At 46.6% G+C, this 20,311-nt stretch overlaps 1 protein-coding gene across 5 annotated transcripts in view; it reads right to left on the reverse strand.

The window, feature by feature from the left end:
• Nucleotides 1-20,311, reverse strand: part of MRAS (muscle RAS oncogene homolog) — a 40,780-nt gene that overhangs the window by 8,887 nt on the left and 11,582 nt on the right. For 3 of the 5 annotated variants that reach the window (XM_064451277.1, XM_064451275.1, XM_064451276.1), the window contains one exon: nt 9,345-9,558. The exons of 1 other annotated variant lie outside the window; for it this stretch is intronic. In XM_064451277.1, the coding sequence (XP_064307347.1) occupies nt 9,345-9,537 (193 nt within the window). In that variant the 5' untranslated portion in view covers nt 9,538-9,558. The remainder of the gene's footprint in view (nt 1-9,344; nt 9,559-20,311) is intronic. One more of the 5 variants, XM_064451278.1, reaches the window with a different exon arrangement.

Below are 20,311 nucleotides of genomic sequence, written 5' to 3' on the forward strand. Positions count from 1 at the left end.
TTAGTTCCTCTGAGGACCTGCGGCTCCTGTCACCACTACGTGCCCTACACGGCCCTTCTGCCTCTGCCAGGCTTGGTCCTCTCAAAGGCTGCAAGATTTGACAAAAGCAAGTTGGAAGGACATGGTGGTTTCTTGTTGCAAAGCGAAAAACACCCCCACACCCCACTCATCACTGTGTCTACACTGGGAGCAAACGGAGGGGAGGAAGACTGCGGATTTTACTTTCCTTTTCTAGTATCAAATACTGACCACTGAACTTGGGGTGTTGCTCCGCTGGCAAGGTATGACTCAAAGTATTTTGCAGCCCCCCGTCTTCCAGCTCTCTCTGTTCCCCACATGGAAAAACCCAAGACTGGAAGAGTAAGTAAATGCCAGTTTAAATGTCAGAGACAATCTACGAACTACAGGGTGAAGCAGAGCTGGGAGACAACCCAGGGTAATAGCTACAAACACTTTCCTTTTCTCAATGCCTGGATATTATTTTTACACAATTATGTGCTTTCAGAGCAAGATGGTACAGCCTTGAGGAACTCCCCTTAAATATTTACTCCCAAGTGGTGTTCTGATATTGAGAAGCTAGTTAAAACAGGTGGAAAAGCTTTAAGTGACTTGCATATCCTATACAGCAATCATGTTTCTGAGCATTGACAATGCCTAGATCTATGCTCAAATCCCCTAAAACACCCCAGTTGTGGCAGCGACCCAGATGCTGTTCCCCGCTAGATTAACCTCCTCTCTAATGTGACCATAACTCACTGGCTCTCCATCACTCTGCCTCATGGGGGGTCCCATCAGCTACATCATGGACCACATGTAGAGCAAGCTACGCCAGCTGTCTGGGTAAACACCACATACTGACGCACACCATCAATGTCGATTCTTGGGCCCCAGCTTCATACACGGCCAGGATTTTGACTGGCAGGAGGAGGATACAAGAGAAGTTCATCAGCTTAGGCTATGCCAGTACAAACACGGTGTGAGCTCAGAATGCATTGGCTGCTCAGAAGTAATAGTGCTAATGCATCATTGTATCCTAGTGGCAAACAGATGACCTTTATGATAACTAGGAAAGTTTTCGCATCCCAGTCAATTGGGCTGTGTGGGAAAACTGTTTCCACCTCTGCTGTACAGCCACAGTGTTAGCATCCACTGCCCACGAGTGGTGGGGAAAGCCCAGGGCACCAGTGGATGGAGGCTGTGGCAGGAGCGTACTGCTGACAGCAGCAAGGCTTGATACGGGTTTTTCTAGTCTGAGCAGGCCCACAGTCTTAGCAAGGTGTTCCCTGTAGGGGTAGGTACTCAGGCTGTCCCAATTTCTAGATGGGGCCAGGATAAAGCCCACTTTGCTGCGGGTGCTACTTGCTGAATCAGCACAGGTGGCCACAGGTGGCCACGTTGCATGTCACAGCACATCCCACACCTTCACTGTATGTCTGGAGGAAAGGCAGCTTCACTGGAGGACCTGAGACCTTACTTGGTGATGGCAGGCCCTTTAAAGCCTTCAGCCTCATTCATTTGCCTGCCCTAGCTGGTCCTGAATGCCTGTTTCGAGGCACCTCTAATGTGAAAAGAGCTTCTAGGCTCTTACGGAAATCCTGAGACTTAGGTTTGTTTGCTGAGTAGCTGGAGCTTGCTGGAAAGCTGGAAAGTCATGGGTGTCTTTTCATAGCTTTTTATCCTGCTTCTCTCCTCTAAATCTAGGAAACAAGGATCTCAGCTCAAAGGCATCCAGGCTATTCTTAAAGACTGTATAAAAAGGAGAAAAAGAGAAAAGACAAACAACCCAAGGACACTGCATGTGCTGGTGAATTTCTATGCCCTGGGCAGAATTGCTACCATGGAATAAGGCCAAGACTGTGTGGCTAGGACGGAAAAGGAAATTAATCCTTCCTACCCACCCAACCTGTAAGGAGAGGTTGGGCTACCCTCATCTGACTCCTGCACCAGCTGGATGCGATGTCAGGGCAGGGCTGACAGCTGACAACCAACACATACACACACAAACACACCCTCCCTTCTCCTTTCCAACACACATACCCAACTTGTGGTGGAGTGGGACAGCTTCTCACAGTGGCCAGGCTCTCCTGCCCTCCCTTGCTGGCACAGAGCAGGTACCCAAGCACAAGTTGTGGGCAGGAAGGTAGAGATGGATGTGCCATATCCTGCATGCTAATTTGCTTAGGGACTTCCCCTTGCTCTGGCACATTTGCAAACTTCCCATGAAACACATGAGAAGCACCCAGCTCTGCTCTTGCACCCATCAACCCATGCCCAGCTACTGTCCCCCAAAGCTTTTCATCCCCTGCGAGAGGGCAGGGGATGAACCCTGGGGGGGCCTGTGGGGATACCCAAGGGACAGCACAGGGCTGTGCTCCTGCCACTCCTACCTCTTCTGGATCTTGGCCGCAGCATCGCACTAAACACAGGCACAGCTGCTGTGTCAGCAGCTGCTATTTAAAGGGAATTCACTTGCAGCATTCGTAGAAAGGCAAGCAAGTCCAGGCAGCATTTAAAATGGCACTTTGGAAATGCAAGGGACATGCAGCAGTGAAGGTTAAGGTTAATCTCAGATGGGTTATTCATGCAAAATTAAGCATTATGTGGTTGGCCAGAAAAAGCCTTTGTTTTAACTTTAAATGAGCTTTTAAAGACACCACCACCCCGCCCCATCCTAACATATCTGTGCTACATGAATTTTCAATAATCAGAGCTTCAAGAAAACTCTTATCTACAGAAATAGGAACATAGCAAGGAGAAACCTTGAGAAGATGAAACTGGGACGATGATTTGACTGACTTCCCAAAGGAATGAGGAAATTTAGAACGTTAGCCAGCTTTCGTCGTCTCCTAAAATCCACATTTCTGCAGACCAGATGCCAGAAGACATCGAAATAATCATAAGCAGAGAAGAACTGCAAGCTTTCTCTTCCCCGGGTACACTTTAAAACCGGCAGTTGCCTCTTACTGGCAGTTGCCCCACTGGCAATACATAAAAGCCAATGTGGAAACAGGGCTGGACCAAAACACAGCGGGTTTCCCCTACCTCATCTTCCAAGAACTGCAATCAGATTCATAGGCTGCGCAGCGCATGGCCAGGGACTTCCAACAGCAAACTTGGAAAAGTTTGCACAAACTTGACCGAAGCAGCAGCAAGAAGGAGCATTAGCAAAAGCGTTTGGGTGAAGAATGAGGAGAAAGAGGCCAAGGAGTATGTCTGATGCAGGAACAGACATCTAAAGAGGGCAAAGCCATTTTACAGAGCTATCACGCAATCAGCTGGAGACTAAACTAAGAGCAATTAGGCTTTGAGAGCTCAGCAGGGAGGTCTCTTGCTTCACAGGTAAGAGGTTGCTCAGCAAAGAGATGCCCTTTTCTACTTTCCAGTGGATGTGACCCCAACTGTTGTGATGAACTCGTTGCTAATTGAGTCCTGCCCCCTTACAGCTCTACACACCATTCTCCTGTGAATCCTCATGGGTTAGGTAAGAGTGTGGCTGCTTAGGGAGCACTTCTGAGCAGACACAGGAGCCCAGGAAAACACAGGAATTTGTGGCCCAAAACAGAGGCACTTGGTGCTTCCAGGTATTTTATGTGGCAATATGTCTGCTACTGACACTGCTCCGAGTGCCCATCCAGAGACACAGGCATGTAAATCTAAGACAAGGGCAGAGACATACTATGAAATCTAAGTCACAGCATTGCTTTTTCTAGAGCCAAGGCTGGATTCAGTTCAGATTCAAATACAGCCTTCCCATCCTTCAGAGAGCTCAGATATCATTGTGCAGGTTAGTTCCTCTTCTCTTTTCATACCTATGCAAAATTTCCTTCTACGTATTTATCTTTACATTGCTGGGCAGCTAGGCATATAGATCAACTCAAGATGGTGTCTCCACTGTCCATGGCACCTAGGGGGCCAAAGATGACCAGACAAGCAGGTTAAACTCATTTTCTATCCTTCAGCCCTTGGGTTTCGCTGCCTGGATCAGACACCAGTGGCCCATTCCAAGCAGTGACTCCACATTGCTGCAGCCAGTCCTGAAAGCAGCTCAACATAGCTCTTGGAACACCTTGCCTTCCAGCATCCAGAGAGTGGCTGCACACCACAAAGCTCAGGGACAGGACGCAGTTTGTGCCTACCTTGATCTCCTGCTTGGAAAGGTGAGCACAATGTGTACAATTTGATTTTTGCATGCAGTCTCCAGTGAAATCCCTTTGGCTACATATGTCCAGCACACGTGCAAGCCTTTAAAGAGCTGGACAGGGCAGCAGGCAGAAAAGAACCTGAGTTCACAGCGCCAGGAGAGCACCACAAAGAGAGGAGCACCACAAAGCAGCCTGACCCTAGGTGTTTTCTGCTTCTTCAGTGACTTATTAATGTGAAATACAGGAAAAGTCCCTGGAGCAAAGAGCAGAACTGGGAATGTGGCACTGTCAGGGGAGTGCTGCCATCACGGGTTACAGAGCCAGACTCCTCTTGGCGCTTCTCTCTCTCCAAGTCTTGCTTCCCTCTTGGCACTGCAGCTCTGCTTCAAAAGGTGAGGCCAGAGAGAAACTCTATCCCCAGCTGCCCTGCAGCTTGGTAGCTAAGTTCAAGAGAAACCTTAACTTGAATTGACAAGTCAGACCAAAAGAGTCTCAGGCTGAGGAAAGCCATCCCCACATCTTCATCTTCCTTCCATCAGCAGCGCAATGGGCAGGGCAGCCCCCATCAGACATTGGCTTCAGCTGAGGAATTGGTATTCTGGGCACTGAGCAGATGGGGCACAGGGACCACAGCTTATATTCTATATTCCCATACCCCAAGTCACCCTGAGGAGGTATGGAGTGCCCATGCTGTGCGCAAGGCAATGCAGATGCTTCACTTGGTCACTCTGACGCTTCTGCTCCTTCTCAGATACAGCCACACTGCCCCCAGCACAAGAGCTTTCTGCTGGGAAAAACATGGGATAGGGAAACACTGGGGCTTTTATGAGCCCTTCTTCTGTACCCTAACTAAATACACAGATGTTATAACATGGAAAACCCGAGTACTTGAATTCTTGCCCTTACTTTAAGGAAAAAGAAAAGAGGGGCCTTCAGAAGAAAGGCTTCCACATCAATAACCAGAATAAAGATGTGAGCCCTTAAAGGAGCTCTTTCTTTAACAAAGGGCAAGTATTCAAAGCCTGTGTTTTCCATGTTGCAACATCAAAATTTTCCTGGCAGGAAAAAAATCCCCACAACCCAAGACAAGAAACCCTCTTTCAAAGTTGCAAAATCCCAGCAATTAAGGGAGGGAATATACTGTACACACAAATAAAAGAATGAAAGTACAAACTTAATTTCAACTTTAATTCTTTCAATGGTGCTACCCAAAGTTTAAATAAAAAAAAAAAGTGAGCTGCAAACCGACTCTTCTGCCTGCAAGTTTGAAGTGACCTTTGATCTCCCTTTGGCCTCTTGGCTAAATTGTTCCCAAGCTTCCTGAGGAGAAAAGCAGACAGCCTGTCCTGGGATGACTAGCAGCAAAAACCCGCAGCAAAAAGGGATGCATGGGAGACACGGGTGGAACGGGCAGAGAGGGAGCCCGGGGGAAGGAACGGTGCTTGGTGTTACTCCACAGGGGTGCATACCAGGGCTGTGCAGGTCTAGCCCAATGCAAGGGCACACAGGGATTGAGAGGGGACTTGGGAAGAGAAATAAAATGGACAACTGAAGTGCAGGAGCAGGAAGGCAACTTCTAGGCAGTGAGAGTTTAATCTAAATCATACCAGGGGAAGGAAAGGTAAGAGGAGGGAGACCACAGCCTCCTTTCACCCAACACACAGGCACAGTTCCTTGCGTTACTGGTACCTATTGGCACCTCCCTACTGACAGCTAAAGGGTTTAGCCCAATTCATCAACATGCCCAAGCCATGTGCTTGTGACCATCCCTTCCTCTCTTCTTCCTCACCACCTTTTTATCTCTGTGTGGTTTATGGGCCATAAGGAATTTTGAACCATTGGGAAATTTTTGCTATATTAAGGTATTCCACTTTTGGCTTCATGCCCAGATTAATCATTCCATACCGGCATTTTGCAGCCACACCAAAAGAAATTCTCTGCTAATTGCTAAATTAGCCTGCACACAGAAAGGAGTTTACAAAATTAATGATAGCAACTCAATTGGAGCAACAGCTAATCAAAGGAGATTAACCTTGGCCCCCACTTAATTCTGACCTGATGTGTCTATACAGCACCTGCATGTGAATGCATTTAACCAAGCACATCACCGTCCTGATTTCCATACGAACAGCAGGGAATAAATGAAGATAACATATGCAGCGAAAATTGGAGGCTGATCTTAAAGCCTCATTGGCAGCAACTGAAAAAATGAGCGAGCCACAAATTGCCTGTGCATCCCTTATTCAGGTTTAGTGCCCTGTTCCACTCGATGACACTTGTCCTCCAACAACTGCATCAATGGTCTTATAAAGCTGGTGTAAGGCCTATAATAAAGTATTTTTGTGTAGTGTTGGACTTGAACACACCAAGCACAGGTCCCACAGTCTTCTGCGAGGCGGGGAACTATCCTAGACTCTTCTTTGGTAAGAAAATAGACACAAAGCCAGAGAGCAAATATGTAAAAGGAGTGTGAACGTAGGTTTGGCTCCAAGGTCTAAAATCTGAAATAAAAGCCTATTCCATTTAAGTCTGCTTTCAGTGAGAGATTTCAACAAAGGAAAAAAAATGCAAGTCAAACATTTCATCGCACTGCCAGTTAGTGCCATTGAATAAATGTGGGTGGAGGTCTTTACGGATGGAAGCCAAATGCTTTATGCAAGCTGGCTAGCACAAGGTTGTTTTTTGGGGATTTTTTTTATGTGGTTTTTTTTTTTTTTTTTTACAACGTAATGCCAGTGATGCTTTGTACAGAACTGCTCAGGCAACAGCCTGAAACAGGGTGGGCTGTGTTGTCCTTTTTTTTTTTTGAGTTGTTGGATGCTGATGTATTTGGCTTTTTTTTTTTTTTTAATAACTACTTCTGCAAACTTAGAAATTTATGGAGCCCCTCACACTGTATCCTCACTTGGGAGTCTCAGCTTCTAAAACTAGTTCCTATTTTGGGGGTGGGCAACTACTTCTTCCCAGCAAGCACTGCATGAATCAGCAGCTTGTAAAGGATTTGGCCACGAAGGACAACTGGAAAGTCTAGAATTTATCATGATGCATCTTCATCCTTCCTATCATATTTGTCCCTAATTTTATATCATAAGTGATTCATGCAACCACATGTAACCACAACAAGAGCAGCTGTCCAAGTATATGGTGACCTCTGAGAATGGCCTAGATCCAAAGCCTATGATGGAAAGCTGTAGCAGAAGACACATGTGATAGTCTTTGTGTCCTGTTTCTATTGGGCAGAGTGTAAAGGCTCACATGATTTTATAAGCAAAAATATTGCCTTCCTTCCAAAATTCTGATTGTTCAAAATCTCAAGTGCTAGGAAAGAGAAGGAGAAGCTGCAGTTTCACTTCTGTGGCTGCAGAGCATCTGTGGGCACATGAACTCTGAAATCAGGGATTCCCAACATGCCATTCAAGGCCACAGCTGAAATCAGTTCAGCCCCAGTACAGCCACTAAATTCCATCTGAGCAAAAGAAAGGCTTGTTCATTAAAACAAAGGGTTAAGTTTCTGCTTGTTGGAAAACAGCCTCTTTCCCCACTCCCACCCAGGTCAGGGTTGTGTTCTGGGTTTTTTTTTTTTTTTTGACTAAACAAAAATCCCAAATATTCAGCAAAAGATGCCTTTTCTACTTCCAAATAATTTACAAAACCCAGGCTGTTTCAGTCAACACCCATGTGTACAGCAGCTGGTACTGTTATATCAGAACACGGGGCATACCAGCGAAGATAAAGATTGCTCATTTAGAGGACTGGCTCTGGACTAAAAAGAAAGAATGGACTTCATTTACAGCAGGATTAGATTTTTCTTTTATACAACACTGGCATTTTAAAAATAAAGGTGCACAGGTACATTATGTGATGGTTACTTAAGAACAGGTATCTGATGCAGATGACAACAAGAGACATATTTGGGCAATGATTTCACAAATATTCCCTCATACCAGCAATCAATTACTAACATATTTAAATGAACAAATGTTGGCAAGATTAAGTTGCTTGGGTTTTTTTTTTAGTACTGAGTAAAAGCTGTTCTTTAAGGACCTTGGAGCCATTTGTACTCACTAAATTGTATGTGAATAAATCCTTAAAAGTGCAACTAAAATCTCAAGTTTCTGGACCAAGCTTATGGTCTTCACAGCAAACCCCACCACCCTCCATGTTCCACCACTCATGCCAGTCCCCCAGTTGTCTGTCCCCGGACACCAATGCACATACAGAGACACCAAAGATCTTGAGTGCCTTCATGACAAGATGATGGAGGTAGGAACTCACTGCAAGTGAGGTTAAATTTAGTTCAGTTGTCTTAGTGGCCACATACATGCACTGGGATGATTAAGGCACAAAATATTTGCCTGCTTTTGTGTACCATCTAATTATTGTAGAAAGCCAAATAAAACTTTTAACATTTAACAGCAAGATTCTCATTATGGTTGTGGTCAGTCTCTATCTTGCAGCACAAACTAATAAGGTGCAGGTTTAGGTAATGTAGGGCTTTTTCTTCACCTGCAGAATCAAGATTTTTTTGGGTGGTTTTTTTGGGGGGGTGGGGTTGTTGGTTGAGTTTTTTTGTTTTGTTTGGCTTTTTTTGTTTGGCTGTTTTTTTTTTAAGAAAAAAAAAGTTATTTTTCTTCAAAGAACTGAAAGATCTTGGTTACAGCAGCTCTCCAGGCTAGTACCCTACCCATATTTAAACGAAATGGGTAACTAGATATGAACACATCACGCCTGAATGATGGGAGTTAAGAGGTGTTACAATTCTTCACTGTCAGTGGATGACAGCTTTGATTAAATGTTCTTTCTGGTTACAACCCTCATTCAGTTACCCACTCACTGTTATTTCCCAGGGGATGAACCTAACCACAATGAAGTATCATTAGCAACAGCCACCTCACAGTGCTATAATTCACCCTTTGTAGAAGCCTACCCCAAATGTCTGTGATGATCTATAGGTTTTCAGGCTCCTGCAAGAAACATTTCTGTGCAGAACTGGAACCAACACAACTGGAAGCAGAAGCTTTGCTGGAGGTCAGCTGCAGACCATGTGCTGTAGCTCACAGGCCAGTTTGCACTCAAATTCCCGGCAGCCCACAGTGGAGCAGGAGCAACGCAAGGACACAACGCGCTGTGGGAGGCACTGAGGTCTATATGTGCTTATGCTCAGCTAGAATGGAAAGGGGACCATGCGAGTAGCTTGCTTACCATCAAGAATTGCCCATTGCCCATCTATTTCCGTGTGCTTCAGGTAAGAGTCTTCAATAGTTGGGTCATAGTCCGGCACAAAAATCTTCTGGAAAAACTGAATGGTGAGAGCACTCTTCCCCACGCCACCGTCTCCAACCACCACCAGCTTGTATGTGGGGAGGTTTTCGCTGGGAACGGCACTTGTAGCCATGCTTACAGTGTACTAAACCTGCTGGAGAAAGAGATCATCTCCCATCACTTGTTAGCAATGAAAAGAGGGCAACAGCACAAGGCGACTTTCACCTGGTGCCAAAGAAGTGAGGATGAAGACAGTACTCCAAGGCAGCAGCCCAGTGGTTTCCCTTGGCTTTACCCCCTCCCTGATGCACTCTGACATCCAAAGTCCTTTTGGACAGGAGCGGCAACACCTACCATCCCCAACAGCTCTACCATAACCCAGACCCGTCACTTAAAAGTGCAGACAACCCCACCACTGTAGCTTGTTTACTCCTGTCTCATCTACAGCGATCACTAATTGCCACCCAATGCGTGTGCAAAACTTTTATCATCTGAATACCTTTCCTATAGGGGCTAGGCCCATGCGGGCATGCCAAAAATAACCAGGGGTCACCGTAGCTGACAAGTTCCAGATGACTTCCAGTTGCCAGTGACCAAATCCCACAGAGAAGCCAGAGCCCTGCTACTCTTCACTGCTTATCCTGGGGTACAGCAAACATTATATGGTGTGTTACATCCAGAGGCCAGATCTGCTGGCAGAACTGGTGGTGTTGGATGAAGCTGGAGTTAAAGGTCCAGTCCTGACTATGCCATCAGACAAAAATGCACTTAGCTGCTTTCTTCTCCCTCATTTTCAAGTTTAAGAAATAAAAACAAGAAGGCAGCAGGCCAGGAATGACAGGTGGTTTTTGTTTTGCCTTTTTTTTAAAAAAAAAAACCCAACCCTGGCGTGGCAGGAAAGCTGGTTTCTGTGGCTACGACACAGCCCGGAGAGCCAGGAGAGCAGCTTCCCCTGCACCGTGGTCACACCGCTCCCTCATCTTGAGTGAGCTGTGGAGGAACTGACTCTTCAAAGAAAGAAGAAGAAAATTCACCAGCTGGAACTGGGCAATCGCAAACATGTGTGGAGAAAGGAGAAGAGGCAGCCATTGCTGAACAGCCCATTTCAGCACTCAACAGCAGTGACAGCTTATTTAGGAAGAAGCCAGGTGTGCAGTTTTGTGTGCATGCTGCAGAAGGCAGTGCCCTCCACCCGCCCGCCGCACATGGGCAGCAGTGATGCTCACTCAAATCACATGGGCGATGGGTGGCCATCTCCCAAATTTGAATGGCCACTGCATTTTCAGGGAGGTTTTTCAGACAGTATAAAAAAGTAAAAGCAAAGAGGGCAGCTGATTTCCTTGTTATGGGTTTTCTTGACACAAACCGTACAGCACAGGAACAGCTGTGGTGACACTTTTTGCAGGCACCTGCTCCCACCCATTTTGGTGTTCCCATCCATTTTGGTTTGGTTTTGCTTGTGTCCTTCTGGCTGCAGGCACTGGCTGGGGTAAGAGCTGAGTGGGGACAAGGACTGCTCTGGACTACCTGCTCTGGGGAAGCCTCCATAAACTGTCAGTTTTTTGAGATTTTCCCAATTACCAGAGGGATTTTCCTTCCTTAAGAAGAGGATTTAACGTTTTTGTTCTGAGAGACCACCAACCAAGGCCAGTCTCAGTGCTGCAGGCTGACCCAGGTGGTGCTTAGGAAACAATACTGCATGGCTGCTGCATGCACAGTGCAAGTTGAGCCACCAACTAATATAATTTTATTTCAGCCTAGAGTAGAGAATATTTTTTCCCAGAAATTCTTTCATTTTGATATTTTCCAAAAAACCCACTTTGCCTCTTAATTCCCAAAGAGGCCCAAAAGCCAACTTGGACCATTTTTCAAATAGACAAAAGCATAACCCCCTAAAGGTTTGATTTCATATTGAAAAAGATATCAGACCTCCAAGTTTATTTTCTAGTTGCTCTAGTCCCTTTCTCCTAAATTGAACCATATTGAACCATAAAGGCAACTGTGTGGGGATCCCATGCTCCTTACTATATGCTGGAGACCCCGTCCAGAGAAAGGGCTTTTCACAGTTATTTCACAGCCCTACTAACCAGCCTCCCCCCCCCACTACATACCCACCTTCCCAAAAAGGCAGGCAAGTGCATGAAAGTAGACCAAATAAAACCAGTTGTGAACATTCACATTTGAGTTTTAAGTTTTACTTATGGGAAAAAGATCCTCTGGCCAAAGCAGCTGTATCTGAATTTGAGCTATAATCTAAAATGTAACTCCCCCAAAACATTTGTTTTCAGTAGGTGACCTGAGGCATGCCATGAGAGCACCATTCAAACCAAAGCACGTCAAAAAGACAACGAAATATGAGTGATTCACCCTATTCTTTTTCTATCCACAAGGAAGGCATGCGAACAAGGTTTCCTTGCTATTTCTTGCCTCTGATCACTACTCCATAATCCAACTAGTGCCAGCAGGACACAGCTCTGGGGGTTACATTCCCACCTACAGTCACAGCTCAATGCCAGAAAAGAAAAACCCTCAATTTTTTAAGTGAGGGAATCTCCTCTCCTCCATCCTCCCCAACACCATGTTATGTATGATGACAAGGTACAGCTTGCACTTGAGGGATTTCTGCAAACACAGGAATAACTTCCCATATGCATAATCTGTATGTATGTTGAGCAGGTTAAATGCCTTGACCCCTAATTAAGGTCATGTACTGTACATTTCTCCTTGAACCAAATGTACAGGAACTGTCTTAGTTTCTCCTCCAAAAAGAAAACCCCGTAAGAGGGAAAGAGAGGGTGATCACAGAAGTGAGATCACTGAGGCTAATAAGAACTGCAAAGGCCTCTTGTCCAAGTTGAGACAAGCCAAAATTTTCAAAGCAGGAAGAAACATGATCAAGTTGGCTTGTTTCTAAACTATCTTTGGAGGAATTCTGGAGAACAGCAAGATTTTCCACTGCAAGCAACAGCTGCTGGACAGGGAAAAGGAGACCAAGCACCAGCTGAGATCTCAACCAGTCTTATTGCAGATCCTCACCATAATCCCAAGGAAAAGTTTCTTACTGCCGTTTTAGGAAGAGTAAGTTCCTTTCTCATGTTTATAAGATCACCTCATCAACAGCAGTGTGCTTGTCTGGATAGAAACCAACTATCAACTAAATTTCTCATTTTCCCTTGGAAGACCAAGTTTTCTTTCTGAGTAATCCCGCTAGGGCCGGACGATCCTCACAGGCTCTTTAGGACAGAGACCCTGGCTAAAACCCTGACACACACACCCCCCACCCCCCTCCCATTTGATGACAATTTTTTGCTTTGCCCATCGCCAAGATTTCACCCCATCCTTCTTTACATGGTGGAGCGGCTCCGGCCGGGCGGTATGAAAGGCCCATTGTTACTGACATGGCAGGGGACAGGCTGCAGATGTGAAAACCATACACTGTTTGTGCATGATTTTTGACCTCATCACAAAACCACAAGCTACTGCTCGGCAGACAAGCGTTACATTTTCACTGACATTTAGTACAGCCCCGTCAACTCGCTCCTAAGAAGCCTCAAGCTTATTTTGCATGAAACACTCTCCAAAGTACTAGGATAATATTTAGCCCATTGTACTAACTGTGACTCTGCCCAACATGCTTATGGGCTGAACTGGGGCATTTGCCTCCTGTTGTTTCCAGAAGTTTGGTCATACTGTACATCTAAGCCACCAGTCTGAGTATTATGTAGCCTGGGGAGAAAAACTGAACTGGGAAAAAAATAATTACAAAAAGAGTCAAGCACTCTAGGCTGGTTTGTCGAGCACAAACTCCCATATTTCAGGTGATGTTAGCATGAACAGATGAAAACTTCTATTGAGTGTCAAAAGGCAGCAAGTTTAGATGTTTCCACAGGGCTGTTCCTACTGCTTATGGAAACACTCCTTCTACTGAGATGGCAGGTCCCGTGCTCCTAACAGGCAGGTATGTAACACAAGCCCTCTGAAAGCCAAGTACATCAATCCCTCTACACCTCCACCTGCCTGATAACCAAAGCAAGACGACAGCTCATGCCTTGACGAGATTATAATCTAAACCAGCCAATAAATCAAACCTTAAAAACAACATATGTCACCTCCTGGAAAACATTAAACACTCCCAAAGGTGTGCAGAGCTTCCATGCCAGCTGGTTACTTTGCTATGGGCAAGTGCACAAGACTTGGGCTGATTTTAATGTGTTTTTGGCAAGAGTACTGATACAGTCCTCCTTAGGTGGGGACAAGAATAAGCGTGTTTGCTGCAGATCCGACTAAGAAAAAAAAGCACAGGCATTTTTATCTATTGTCTGAACGCAAAGCGGCATGTGGTAACACACTAATAAGCTCTCATGATAATCATCTTACAATTTATATAGTTGTTTATTTTGAAGGAGCCAAGAGAACGATCCATACCCTATACTGACGAAAGCTGTCAGGCTCTGGTTAAGTCACTGGAAGGAAGCTGAGTTATACCGCTGTCTTCATATGCACTGGTGAGATCTGTGTCCTGACAGCACAAGCCAGTAATGCTGAGACAGTCAGAAATGCGGCTACTTCTGAGGTAGGTGGTAAGGAAAAAAGAGAAATGCTGACCCAAGAGTGTCACTGAGGCTGAGCCTCCTCTGCAAAATGGATTTCTTATGGAGTCAGAATAAACTCTGTGAAAACCCATTTACCCATCTGGACATGGGGGTGGAGTGGAAAGGCTGAGCTATCCCCCCTGGAGCAGCCAAGTAATATAAAAACACCAAAGACTGAGAAATTCAGCTTAGTTGTGTGACTGGACCCTCAAGCCCCAACAGGTCACCACAACATATAGGTAGTGCATCTGATCCTCACCCTTGCTGCAAAACTTGTCCTGAACACAAGCAGGACAGATCTCAGCTTGTGTAAATCATTATAATTGCTGTTCATCTGAGCAGAGGTGTGGCCACATACCACAATAATAAAATTGACCCCGGATATTTGATATTCGGTGTGCGAGCACCCCTATCCCCAGTTCCAGCTCTGCTCTCCTGGAGGCAGAACTCCCAGGGCAAAGCCATTACAGCAGGTAAACGAGCTGAGAACCAATCCCTGGATTTGCAGGGGAGGTTAGTGCAATTAAAGACACTGGCTCCCTGACAGAGACGCCCAGCATGACAGTGATTTATGGTCTCCATGGCAACATGTGATACAAATTGCTTAATTCTGTTATGAAACCTCAAGAAAAAGCTGCAGCAGGGTCTGCGTGGGAACCACCAGCTCCCTCCTCCTCTGCTGCAGCTCTCCAAAACTGACAACTTTAGGGAGCCTGTGACCACTATAGCAATAGGCTGAGATTTAGCATATACTTAGGTATATGTATGTATGCTGACCAATCCCATCAGCCCATGGCCAAGGGAATTCTTCTATCATCAGCTTGCTTTGATCCATGGATAGCTCTTCACATATGCCCTGCCAGAGCTCTGTGTACCTGAAGACACCAACCTCACCTGAGGCCGAGGAAGGCTATCAGCCACTGGGGCTGCCAACTACTCCTACGGTTGGGATTAATAACTCTTCCTCTAGCCACAGCTCACTCAATTACACCCTTTTACCTGGCCACTTTGCAAGCGTTAGCAGCTCCATGCAATGCCTCCAGGGCTGAAACTCTGCAAGACCTAAACACTTCCCTCTCTGTTCCTCTTGCAGACTGCTGGCTGCAGCCATACAACCACCACGACACACCCAGAGACGCTCGCCAGGTACCAAAATAATTCAGCCTTATGTGTTGCAGGCAATCCTTCGGACTGGGAGTTACTGAGAGCCCTTGAAACATGGGACATGCCCTTTTAGGAGGCAGCTACCTCCGTTGAGTCATGCTCAGCAGGACCAAATGAACTTCAGGAATTTCTCCCTCAAGTTGGCATGACCGTGTCCCAAACCTTCAAAAGCCAAAAGACCCATAGGTGTACGAACAACCACTACCACCTATTATTAAATAAAGATGATTAACTCTCAGCCAGGTTTCCTCCAGTCTGTCAGATTTCCTGCCCAGTCAATGCCTCAGAAAGGACACACCAGGCCAAACCTGGGCTGCATGCAAGCCTTCAGTGGGAAGTCAGCATGGAAGAGATCCATCGTGGGAAGCCAGAGCCTGACGCCCTTTGTAATTCTGGCATTAAGTTGTTCAAAACCCAAGTGAAATTTCAACTTTCTGAGGTTTTCTGATACACAGGATCCTGCCAGGTGAGAGTGCTCTCAACTCCTATCAGTTTCCAGGAGATCTGATGGAGCCCAGCACCTGGCAAGACCTGCACAGGGAATTACAGGCATTTCCTTTTGGAGCCGTGATCAAAGCACTATCAAATTGCTACTAAAGAGGAGAAAAAAGAAATCATAAACCAACTGTTCTTTTAAAATAAAATCCTCAACCCAGCAATAAAGAGTCACAACCAGTTGGGTTTTGAATTTGGGGGATGTAGCTGCAGGTCCTGGAAGCAGCTTCATGAATTCTCCAGTGCAAAAAGATGCTGTACCCCAAGGGCTGCACTCCCTGAACTCCCTACCAGCCTCGTGTGCCAGCCAGACCTTTTCTCCTTTTCATGCCAAGACTGCATTGCCTCCCTCACCACACAGATGCTGCTCAGCTTTAGTGTAAGAGAAAGAAAACTCACCGGGGGAGTAGTGAAGCACTTGAGATTCACACAAAAGGCAGCTAAAGGCAGTAGCTGCCTGATGAATACTTGGTAGTTATTTCAGGAAACATGGAATTATAGCCTGAACAAATAATAATAATAAAAGCCACATCACTGGAAATTGCTGTGGTAGGCGGCCCCCCGTCTTCCCCCTGCTGCAAATCCTTAAGTGATAAGGAGCCCTTGCTGTAGCGCTGAGCAGCAGCTTTCCTGTGGCCAGGCTTGGCTCAGGGTCTCTACTGTATTTATGTGGAAGCACGTGCTTGTCAGTGTCCTGATCTGCATGCAAGTGCAGCACAGCATGTGTCAATCATATTGACGAATGTCATCTGAAACAAACTCCGCTTCTCTCCCCCAACTCCTCCTCCACCTCCCACAACCACACCATTAATCTTCAGCCTGTTTCTCTTGGTGATTTAGTACCCTTTTCAAAATACATAAGAAGATCCCTGTCACTCTGACAAGCCAACACTTGGATACAGAAGCCAAAATTTTTTTTTTTAATTAAAAACAACACTTGTCAAATTTGGGTCATCTGTAGAGTTACAGCCCTGCCGCTACCAGTTTTGCTAGAGAACCGAGATATGTGACCAGAAAGCAGCTATGCGAGACCATTCCTGTATCTCTCAGACCTTGATTCACACTGTATGGTTCCCAGATTAGGGGTGTCCACTGGAGGTTGATCCAAGCCTTTTGCTAAGGTGTGAAATGAGAGCATCCCTGCTCATTAGACAGGGGCCTGAGGAAGCAGATGGCTCAGCTACTTTTACTTGCATCACTTCTGTGTGTTTAAATCCACCATCCACTTTCCTTATTTATTTCCAAAGCTCTTGGGAGACATCGGGGGATGACAGATTCCTGTATTACTCTTGAAAATTCTTCGCTAGTGAGGCCAGGAATGCCTCTCCTATGTTATCATGGAACCAGTGAAGCTGACCTAAACATACTGTAGCAAAAGATCAGATAGCCGAGATGTTCCCCTGCCCTGTCCAGCCAGAGATAACGCAACAAGAACAAATTTACAGTGGAGGAAGCGGCTTCAAATTCCAATAGCTGCCCTTCCTGCTCGCACAATCCCTGGAAATGGGCAGCTTCCCTCCTACACATCCCAGTCTGCTGACACACCAATATAAAGACCCCAGATCCACTGCCCTGGGTGGTTTTGCTGCTGTTACACTGCTCAGCAAAGTTTCTGAAGGAATAGCCCAGCACTGCAGCACCACTTGGTTTGCAGCCAGATGCTCTGCTGCCCGCACGTGGCCCTGCTGCTGGTCATGCAGCCAGATGTGCACGGCACAGCCCTCTCAGCCTTGGCTAGCACTGCCCTGGGCACAGAGTGGTCCACATGCCAAATTTGTGCAGTGTGGGGCTGTGGGGGAGATCCTGAGCAGCGCCAAAAACTGCCCAGCATGGACTCACAGCTTCACCCTGCCTTCCCTACCATGGCCCCAACCCCCTGCCAAAACAAGGGGTGCTCCATAGTATCCTTACCATGCTGTGCACCTCACCCACCCCCACCCCCAGCTCCTTGATGGCTCATTGTACTGTGGTTTTATGGACATCATGATGTGCACAGGGCAGGCACGGCTGCGCAGACTTCATGGCACCTACGGATGCCTCGGAGGTGGTTTATGGATAGAAAGGGTACAGGGCCATCTCATTCCAGTCACCCTTCTGCAAATCAATCAATGCATTTGGCTCCAAGCTTGTCTTCCAGTCAGGCTCAATTCGGTATTTAATGCTTTTTACATCTCCAGTGTTGCTACCGGATGTCTTTTGGGATGTAAATGGATTTTTAAAGACTCCCTTTCCTCCTGGCAAACACACTTTGCATCTCTTCAGACAGCTGTAAAGAGCTGCAGGCTGCGAAGGTCCCCAGTGTGGAATTCAGAAGTTGAAGGAACAGCCACCTCCCAGGTTTACCTAAATAGGCACTTTTCAGTAGAATTTCAGGACTCAAAATCCCAGAACCATGTGGAAGGCTATTTTCCAGGCATTTCCTGGGTCCATATCATTACTTTGTCACTTGGAAGACTCCAAGATCTCATCACTGGCCCAGGACCCATAACAGTAATTTTTTCCAGGCTCGTTACAGTGTCTGCCAAGAGCATGTGCCTCTTATTTACGTACAACAAGCTGGGGAGGCAACTCCATACTTGGCAAATCCAACAGGCTTGTCTGAAACAGGAGTGTAGGCAGAGCTCAGGGCCAGGTACTGGGGTGAGGAGCAGGATGACGGCGATGCGCAGCCCCTTCCTCTGCCCAAGTCATGGCAAATTCACAGCTGCATGAGGCCTCAGCATCTCTGTGAACCCCTCTGAGGACAGGGTACACGCACACCACCAGCATCCCAGCCATGTGCCGGGCCAAGCCTGGCACCTCTTCTCAGCCCGTCTTTGGCAAGCTGTGCAGCTGTCAGCTCCCCTCCCTGCTGCCCTCCTACTGCTCCCTGCCAGCTTGGGCAAGCCCTCCCGGTGGCAAACCTTGACACTCAGACCAGAGGGTAACTGGCCTAACCACCCTTGAGGAACAGAGTTTACCCATGCATGACTCAAGTCTTCCTTCCCGTCGAAAGCATTCGCCCTGCGAGGACTGGAGAGAAGCATCCCACAAGGACACCCCTTCAGAAAAGGTGTACCGGGGTCCCAGCCGGTGCTGCTCAGTACCTGCGCTTTGCTGTTGGATGCTCAAGTTTCTTCTCAGGTGTCATGAGTGGACGATTCCATATATCAGAGAGCAGCAGCTGAAAATCAACACATCTTTGAAACACCCTATGGGTCAGCTGACCCAACTTCAGACCCCTGTGGCCACCTCTCGCCCCCAGCTTCAGCACAGACCTGCACCAGGATACCCTAATCCTGTCCCTTCTATGCTCAGTCTAAACCCTCTGCCTCAACTTTTAAGTCATTCAGCTTGCAGCTGCGTGGGAGGGTATGTATGTACGTTCATTAACACTTCCATTATGCCCTGTGGTTTGGCAGGTGGTGCTGCATTATGGATTTAAACAGTGCCAGCAAGCAAGTCTACAGCACTTCCCTGGATTAGCATGCTATGGGAAATCATACCTCAAAAGTGTTTTGCACTCTTGTGAAGCACCTCAGATGAACGAGGCAACAGCAGGGCTCCAACCACCACCACCTCTGTGCAATCACATCAGAAATTCACTCACAACTCCAGAAAAAGATAAATGCCCTCCAAAACCAATTGCTATTTGGGAAAAAAAAAAAAAAAAAAAGAAAAGCAACAGCAGAGTCTCTCCCCAGTTAAAGGAAAAGGGAGGAGCACACCCTCCACTGCCATCGCCACAAAGCATCTTTCACATACACCAAACAACAACTTCTTCTGCTTTTGCCCTATAAAATGGTTCTAGCATTCACATGGGAAAAACACATCACGCATGGTTATACTCATTTCAGAAGTCAGCCCTGAAGGTACTCAGCCTCCCAGTGCCCCCTGCCAAAGCTGATGCCTTCTGTCTAATCATCAGGCTGGCACTAACAGATTACCAGAAACTGTGCAGTCAGATTCCCCAAGGGGATGCAGTTCTAGAGGGATGAGATGTGCTGGGCTACACCTGACCGACCAAGGAGCTCCCTCCCCACAGCAATGCAGACAGCAAACACACAACTCAGTATTGGTGAAGGGGCGGACAAGGACCTTTGGTGGGACAAGGGGATAAAACATCTGTTAAACACAAATATTACCACATTTCTCAACGTTTACTGAGGCTGGACACACTCGCTTTTCGTTAAAAGTGAGTGGTACTACATGCAGTTGTACCTGCTGTGGTACAGAGCGCTGGCTCCCACAGGCGTATGGGACTTCTGCTTTACCTGGGCAATGGGAAGGGTCGTTTCACAGGCACGACCGCACATGAACTGAACAAAGCAAAGTAACTGGACAAAGTTTCTGAGTCTAGACTCTCAAGGTCAAAAGAAGAGCTGCTTTCAAAGAAGAATCCCTGGTCCTTGATTAGCTCTTCCAGAGCATCGCTTTGGTTCAATTACTCTGGTCTCCTGTGTGAACAGGTTTTCTTGCTCAAATTCTCCTGAGTTTCAATCCCCTACAGACCTTGGCTGAGAAGTTTCATAGAAATATTTAGGCTCTACCATCAGAGCCCAGGAAGATGTTTTTTATCTCCATCAACCACACAGCTGTGAAGTACAGCTATCCTGCTGCAAAGTCACAACAGAGTCAAGACATCAAGGTCTCTTCTCAGAAATAGTGGGATGCAGC

Source organism: Phalacrocorax carbo, chromosome 5 (assembly GCF_963921805.1).
Source record: "Phalacrocorax carbo chromosome 5, bPhaCar2.1, whole genome shotgun sequence".
Lineage (NCBI taxonomy): Eukaryota > Metazoa > Chordata > Aves > Suliformes > Phalacrocoracidae > Phalacrocorax > Phalacrocorax carbo.